The sequence below is a fragment of the Diospyros lotus genome, chromosome 5 (genome assembly GCF_014633365.1).
Source record: "Diospyros lotus cultivar Yz01 chromosome 5, ASM1463336v1, whole genome shotgun sequence".
Classification (NCBI taxonomy): Eukaryota; Viridiplantae; Streptophyta; class Magnoliopsida; order Ericales; family Ebenaceae; genus Diospyros; species Diospyros lotus.
In genome coordinates, this window is record NC_068342.1 from 32,881,732 (window position 1) to 32,890,119 (window position 8,388).

General features: G+C 36.6%; 2 protein-coding genes across 8 annotated transcripts in view; one reads left to right on the top strand and one right to left on the bottom strand.

Moving 5' to 3' along the window:
* LOC127801404 (uncharacterized) overlaps window positions 1-8,388 on the top strand; it is a 41,066-nt gene that overhangs the window by 19,586 nt on the left and 13,092 nt on the right. The gene's annotated exons all lie outside the window — the stretch shown is intronic.
* The window catches only part of LOC127801406 (uncharacterized), a 32,360-nt gene that overhangs the window by 3,751 nt on the left and 20,221 nt on the right, over window positions 1-8,388 (bottom strand). Inside the window, exons 2-3 of one of the 2 annotated variants that reach the window (XM_052336521.1) lie at window positions 963-1,074; window positions 126-222 (exon numbers count right to left, since the gene is read on the bottom strand). In XM_052336521.1, the coding sequence (XP_052192481.1) occupies window positions 126-222; window positions 963-1,074 (209 nt within the window). Of the gene's footprint in view, window positions 1-125; window positions 239-962; window positions 1,075-8,388 lie in introns of both variants that reach the window. The other variant, XM_052336523.1, reaches the window with a different exon arrangement.

Genomic DNA, 8,388 nt, shown 5'->3' on the forward strand with positions numbered 1-8,388 from the left:
TCTCATCAACTGGGGCCCAAGGGAAAACAGATTAGGCCCAAGTATGGCCTGGGGCCTGGGGCTAAACGTCTATGGGCTCTGATTACTAAAAGGAAAGATGAAGAGGGGAGAGAAGAAAGTAGTACCACGTAGGCAAGAGCAAGGCATTGGCTGCTGCCTTCACTAACCATGGAAGTGATAGTCCTCAGAACGTAGTAAGCGTAGAAGAACTTGGTCGTCCTGCTGTACGCCAATACCACTGGTAAAACCGGGTTAAATTACTGGTCAATAACCTTAGCTAAACTTCACAAGAAATAGCCGCTGTAAAGTTGGCCTCTTGATTTTCCTTTTAGGCAATATATAACAATAAAAATAATAAAGTATGTTCAGCTAGCCGCTGCAACTATACGACAATAACAACGGTATTTAGTGTCTTTTAGCCTTTGATCTGCTCCGTTTGGCGCCGACCATTCCAAGTGCTCGCCACCCAATTGGGGTAAAAGGGGCAGCTTTATATATAGAGTTACAAGCGGGCTATATATAACTCCTTATTCTTTCACTAATTAATTAGTTAATTAATAATATGAAATTGATGAAAAATGATCTATAAGTAAGTATGAGTTGTGTTTTTTGGGTCAGTTCATGAATGTTAATGGGTAATAATAATAATAATATTTTGTATTTAGAAAACAAATAACCCTTCTCCTTATTAATTATTGGCCATAAAAATGTTGAATTATAGAGTGATGGTGTATTGGGTTGAAAATGGGACTTTGCTAAAATGACCCAGTCGATTTGGGAAATTTCTTAGATCACCTTTTAAGTAGTTTAATAAATTATAAATATTAAAATTTAATTTAATCTTGTAACTGGGTTTGGGCTTGGGATACGAGAATGCTTCTTTTCATGGGGGACCACAGGTGGGGTGTTTGCAGCAAATAAGTACGAAGTAGAGGAAGGAAGCAAGGAATAAGAAAGCTTACCCAGAGGGAAAATGCAGAGTGTCATAGGTACTGTCAGCAGGGCCTTCCTTCCATACACATCGGAAAGTTTCCCAATTAGTGGCATCATCACCATTGTCCCTCCCCCAATTAGCTGCATCCATAAACACCCAATCATTCTTCATCTTAACCATCCAACCCCCCCCGCCCGTACTCTCTCTCTCTCTCCTTGCAACTGTCCTCACTTTTTTCAGTATTTCCCATTCTAAAGAAAACTAAAATGTACATATAAGCCTAAATTAAAGATGAGAGCAGTTCCGTACATTGGAGGATGTGTCACATATATATACATGGGACAAACAGTAAGCTTTCATAAATAATAAATAATAAATTTAGCGAAGCTAGTTCTACTTCTACACATGAAAATTAGAGCGAAAATCAATGCAAATAAGTGTTGCAAAGTGGGTCTTTCCTGGGTGGGCCTCCCTCGTTTCGAAACCAATATCATGCATGGTCCCTCGAGAAATTGCACAATTTAAAATGAATATATATATATATATACATACTGTTAATTACAAGTACTTATCTTTTGTCACATCTCAAGAACCATATATGTGACCAACATACTTGTACTACAACTACCATTCAGCGTTGAATTTTAGTTCCCCATCCTAAAGATTTTTTCTCTTTTTTTTTGAAAAAAAAAAAAAATGAAGATGATGAGGTTGCAACAATGGCTAGGTTGTGGAAGGTGGTTGTTTTTTTTGGAATATTTCTCTTTGATTTATTCATTTAAAGAAATAAAAGAGGGAATTAACAAACGGCGAGAGAGGAGATTAAGGATGAAGTTTGATGATGAGAGTATTGTAGGAAGATCGGTACCACTTGTTGGAGGCCGGTGAGGAAAATGGCGAGAGAGCATCGGTCTTGGCCGGGGCAGAGCGCCGACATGGTGACGTCGGTGATGCCGGGAATCACCAGCACCATGCCGAAGCTGGCCATGAACACCGTCACGAACAGGTGCTTCAGTCCGCTCATCTTCATCATCTTCTCCATATCTTAATGTTCCTTTGCCTTCTCTCTCTCTCTACAGGGTCCGAGTGTGTGTACATGTAAGTGAGCAGCAAGCAAGGCGTAACTCTTATATATATATATACATGCATAGTACACTGCTTAAGGATAATTTAATTAATATCCCTTAACTTGCTTAGACAGAGAGAGAGAGAGAGAGAAAGAAAGAAAGAAGCAAAGCAATAAGAAAACGACACAGCTCGTTAATGGTGGTCGGAAAGTGACGACGAAGAAACGTGGCTTCCAAGTTGCTACATCTCTTGTTCTTAGTGCTCGTCCTCCTTTCCTCAATATCCCTGCCCTCTATACCTTACCCTACCCTACTAAATGTACCCTGCCCTACATTTTTATTTCTTATTTTTTAAATGTCCTTACTTCATTCCTAATCCTTCCTTCACCAGAATTTCTTTCCAAGTTATGCGTGAATCAGCTCTTACCTTAAAGGTGGGCAGTGGGCCCCCGCCCTTTCATCACCTCTTTTTTAGTTTTATTTATTTAGAAAAAAAAAACTCTGATGCATAAATAAACATTGTACAGTGTGAAGGTGGGTGTAATTAAGTCCATACCGATGGCCGAGCCACGTACACTCGAAGGTAGGGGTGAGCACCGGTTTGGTTAAACTGAATTAATCGAATCGAATCGACCAAATTGGTTGGTCCGGTTCAATTTTTTTGATAAAATAATTTAATTCGATTAATTTGGTTCGATTTTTTATATGAAACGGTTCGGTTCGATTTGCAATAATTTAATTTTCGATTAAACCGAACTAATCGGTTAAACCGTGTGATTTCAGTTCAACCCCCCCTCCCCAAACGGAACCGACACAAACACTCACATTCCCCCCCCTCTCTTGCTATCTCCCCCCACCCTCGCCTAGTCGCCTGTGAGTTCGTGTGCTGAGAGATAACTGCACCCCTCTCTTGTCTCTCTCTCTCACAGGCGATCGAATCGAACCCTAACCCTCACCTTCGTTCGAATCGAACCCTAACCCACACCCGATCAAATCGAACCCTAACTCTCACCCCACCATCCCTCGCCTTTGTTTTTTCTTTTCTTTGTGCTTGGATGATCGACGAGGCCTTCCAAGATCTGGGCCATGGCGGCGGCGCTAACAGTGGCGACTACCGAAGTGGCGGAGGGGCAATCGGCGACGACGACATGTGCTTCGAAGCTCGTCGACCAGGCCCTTTTTCTTCTCAATCGCTACAAGATCCCCGACGACCCTCTTGCGTCAAAGACTCAAAGGTACACTATTTATGATTCAGTGATTCTTGTTCTGGAAAATTCCGATTGGGAAACTCTGGATATTTCCGATTCTTGTTCATTTGTTTTGGAAACTTATTGGGGACTAAAAAATCGTTTTTGTTTTATGTTCGGTTATACTAGGATTATCAGTTCTGATCCCAGATTGGAAACTCTGCCTATTGTCGGTTTGGTTCGGTTATCGGATTTGGTTGTTCGGTTATTTCGGTTTCGGTTAGTTCGGTTATACTAGGATTATCGGTCGGTTCGGTTCAGTTATTAGAGACAATTCGGTTCGATTCGGTTAGTAATTTTTGGACGGTTCGGTTCAGTTATAACCTATTGCACACCCCTACTCGAAGGTGAGCAACTTCTCCATATTTTTAATTTTTTGAATGCCCATATTGAATTTTTAAAATTTTTTAGATTTTTAGTATATTAGTCGATGGGGATAAGAGTGTCGGATGGTTGACTTTAATTGCTGAAAATCACCGACCACGGTGGCCGATGACGACCGCTAATGCATTTATGCGCGTTGGATTTGGTCAAAAATTTAAACTTACATCTACGAAATTTGGTAGTTAGATTTTACTGGAATATGTTGGTCAATGAAAATAAGAGTGTTGGATGGTTGCCTCTGATTGCTGAAAACCATCGACCACGATGGCTTATGGCGATTACCAGTACGTTTTTCAATACTGGTCAAAAATTAAAAATAAAATATATGAAAATCTAACTTACTTTTCTTTTGTGTACATTAATTTCTCTTGACCATTTCTTTAACTGTGTTTTAATTAAAGGGATTAATTTTTTTCATTTTCTGTTACAAATTTGTCAATTACATATTTGAAACTATGACAAAAATTATATTTTCTGTCATAAAACTTGTCAACACTTGGCTACCCAATTGAATTGGAGATTAATGATTGAACAACAATCGGTCATGAAGCTTATCAAGACTCAATTGTGCAATCGAATTGGAGATTAATATTTAAACAACAATTTAGTTGTGTATATTGAAAAATAAATATTTAATAAAATTGATAATGATATTATTATGTGACGTTATTAAAATATAAAAATATGTCAATTATATAATTTATTGATATATTTTTTTAATATTATATTATTTTAATTTTTTATATTATTTAATTTTTACCTACTCTATCTAAAATTTCTGACTCTTAATACACTAAAAAACTAAAAATTAAAATCTGGGTACGTTACCCACTGCCTCAAAGCTTCTACTACTAGCTCAAACCAATCTCCTACTTAGCTAAAAATTTAGTTGACAACATAACATAATTAATTAATGATGGCACCTGCAATTGTGTGATCTTCAATTATGGTTTAGACCGCTCCAGTATTAATAGGAAATATATAGAAATTAAACTGACAACCTTTTGGTGATGTTCTTAATGCTTCTTCTAAGGTTAGGATATATTCAAATATAATATCCCATTGGTTAATCATTCCTTCATTTTTATTTTATTATAGTGTTTGCGACCTGCACTTGTCACATCATTTTGAAATAGAGGTTTTTATATCAAAAAGAGAACATCAATATCAATATCAATATCAAATATGATTATGATCATTAAATGAAGAAACAGTAGGAGATAATCATATTACATTATTATTCAAAATTTGGGTTTTGAAAATTGTAATTATTACCCATTTAAGAATAGTTTTATTTAATAATATTGTGGGATCTGAGGGAGAGAAGAAAGAAAGAAAGAGACATAAAGAAGGGGCTAATTGTGAGCCCCACACTGAGGGCCATGACACTTTCTAGGATTCCAGATTTATCAAAATGAGTGAAACTAATAGTCCTTTTCTTTTCTTTTTTCTTTTTCTTTTTTTCCTTAAGAGATTAATTGGTTAGATGAAACCTTTGTCCTTTAATAAGACTATTTTGATAAACGAATAGCCCTTTTCTTTTTTCTTTAAGACATTAATTGGTTAGATATATGACACCTTTGTACTTTAAGACTCATCAAACCCACTTTAATTAATTAGTCTTCCATTAGTAGAATTAAAGCCCTCCTCCTCCTCCTCCTCCGATCTGCTTCAGTACTTCTCCATCTTTTGCTCTGGAAGATTCGTCTGCTTTACTCAATCTACAAAGAAAAGCAATTGTTCTCCACAAGCAATTAGAAACAGGCTTCACATCGGAAGCAAGATATTTATTTATTAAAACAAAAAAAAAATAGGCCTTAATCAACCTTTAAAAGATTGCTTTAACATACTAAGTCCATGTTTGAATAAATGGTGCCAAAAAGATGAAAAGAGATTAGGAGAAGAGAGACTCTTTCCAACGCTTGTTGAAAAAGAGATGAAAAGACAGTCTCTTCTATACCCTTCTGTCCTTACATCTTATATATAATTAATTTGGAGTATAATCTTTTTTATTATTCAATCTCCTCTATTCTCTATTCAAATAAATTCAAGTTACATTATACTGATCGTTTATATGCCATTCTTTTCAAACAGTGAAAGAATAACAAAATTTATATCAATTCCTTTACTGTTATGTTCCTTTCTATTTCAGACCATCTTCTCCAAACAAAGGCTAAAAGATTACAGTGATTAATTTCCTATGCGACCAGGGTTTAAATACTTTTTAAGATAAGGTTTATTTGCACTTCTTACAAATTAATGTTTAAATAACTCTTTTAATATATATATAAAAAATAACCCTAAATGTACACTCTAAATGTAACTTGCAAACCTTAATTTGTTTGGAAGATGCTAAATGGATGAGGTGGGGCAGGCAAGGGAACACATCATCACTCATCAATCTTACACTAAAAAGGAGGACAAGAGTTCACAAGCATTGCTGCCACAACACAACAAAACAGAAAGGAAAAAGAAGAAAACAAATGCATATTCATCAGATGATGAAGCCAATGAATGTCACATCTTGAGAGGCGTCAAGGATGTATGTTACCAACAAAATTAGGTTACCAATTTCGGCAGTTAGACTAGTTTGTAAATCCACTGTACGTGTCTTTAATTTAATTTACACAATTAGGCTTAATTTGCAGTCCAACACCAGATAGATTAGATTGGAAAGTTAGTTGGATGCCATGTAACATAATTCCTATCAAATTTTGGGGTTGGTTTTAGATCGCTTAATTCCCATCTGTTTCTTACAGGTTAAATGTTGTAGTAATAGATGTTTTTCTTTTTAAGTGAATGAAATTCCCCACTTTATAAAAGTTCCAAGTTTATTGGCATTGCCTATATATCTTGTTGATCGGGAACTAATTTTTCAAAGGGTGGTTATGGATTTGGAACTATTCTAGCTAGCTAGCTAGGAATGCGTATTGGATTCGCTTCAATTAGTTGGGAATATAATTATAATTATCGAAAGGACATTAATTCTTAATGTAGAAAATTTCCACTCTTTGGGAGTAGGAAGATTATTGATTTTTTTTTTAATCAAATTTTATCCATACTTTGTCATATATAATATATATATATATTCACAATTAACTTGAACAGTCTCCACTTAAATAAAAGATCTCTATGCTGTAAGAGAGGGAAATAAAATAGAGCTTTCATGGACAAGAATGGATATGAAATGAAAAGGACAAGTTAACCTTTAGATAGAATTTTGCAGAGGATTGAGAAAAACATCTACCACCTCAAGAAGATGAGTGAACAACAATGGAGGGATCAAATGTGACATCATGGTTAATTAATTGAGTTTGCTGCCTTAGTTTAAAAGGTCGTCGTGCTCTCATTAAGTGGTGTGATTATTTTCCGGGCTTCTAATTCAAAAAGGATGCCTGACAAGCATATTATGTGTCTTGTGAGAGTTGAGAGTGGGTTGTATTTGTGTGTCGCTTTTTTTCTTTATAAAATGGTGTTTCCACCACTCGTATTTGTGATTATTCACTATGTTACGAACAAACAGAGATAGCAAATCTCCACACACATACACAATCAAAATCAGCACTGATGAAATTAAAGACATAAATGAAATAGGAGGCAAAAAATTTATAGTGGTTCACCCCAAACAGGGGCTACGTCCACTTGAGCTCCGGTGAGAAGAGCTCACTCCACTAAATATATTCAATCTGATTACAATGAAATCGAAACCAAAACGACCCTGGTTTTCTATACAAAAATGCTCAGAATCACTAACAGATTAAGAGCTTACCTTCGATCAAAACAAAATCAGAGAACACAAAGGGAAGACGAACTGTACAGAATTTATAGAGAGAGAGAGAGAGAAAAAACCCTAAAATGACAACTCTCTCGGCCACCCCTCTTTTCTTTTGTCTTCCACTTCTTCAAATCATCAATCTCGAGGCGTGATAAATAATGCCACTGAATGGCTGGGATTGCACACAATAAAGAAGTAGCAACGGCCTGGATAAGATCGTGCAAAAGGGACGGCTGCAGGCTATGCGACAAAAGCCAAAAAAAAAGCTAAAGGGCTTGGGCTGGCCCAAAGGTGGCTGCCAATTGGCCCTCTAGTAGGCGCCCAAATGGAAAGCCCATGTTGTTGCCAAATGGCCCCCCCAATCCTATAGGCCACATTTGATGTTTTACAGAAAAATATAACAAACTCCACCTTGAAACATCAAATGACTAAGTAATCAGATATGAAATATAAGTACAACATGCTAAAATTCTCACCTTCATTGCTCTAGGTGACTAAAATAATTTAGCCATTATCAATATGCAACAAATTCAAGCAATGCTTGAATTTAGTTGCAGTCAATACCTTGGTGCCCATGTTAGCAGATTGCTGGCTGTAGAAACTTTTTGGATGCCCACAGTTCTGTTGGCTATCATTTCTCTTACATAATGATACTTCATATCCACATGTTTGGTTCGATCATGATACATTGGATTTTTGGACATGTGGATGGCACTTTGGCTATCTAAGAAAACCACCACTTTGCTTTGAAGCAAGTGGATTTCCTTGAGAATACCTTGGAGCCATATGGCTTCCTTAAAGGCATCTGTTACAGCCACATACTCTGCCTCAGTAGAGGACAGAGCTACAAATGACTGTAACTAAGACTTTCAACTGATGCAGTTTCCCCACCCAGGTAAAATAGTATGCAGTGGTGGATTTTCTGGAGTCCCTCTATCCCCTGCAAAATCAGAGTCAACATACCCAACAAGATCAAGTGTA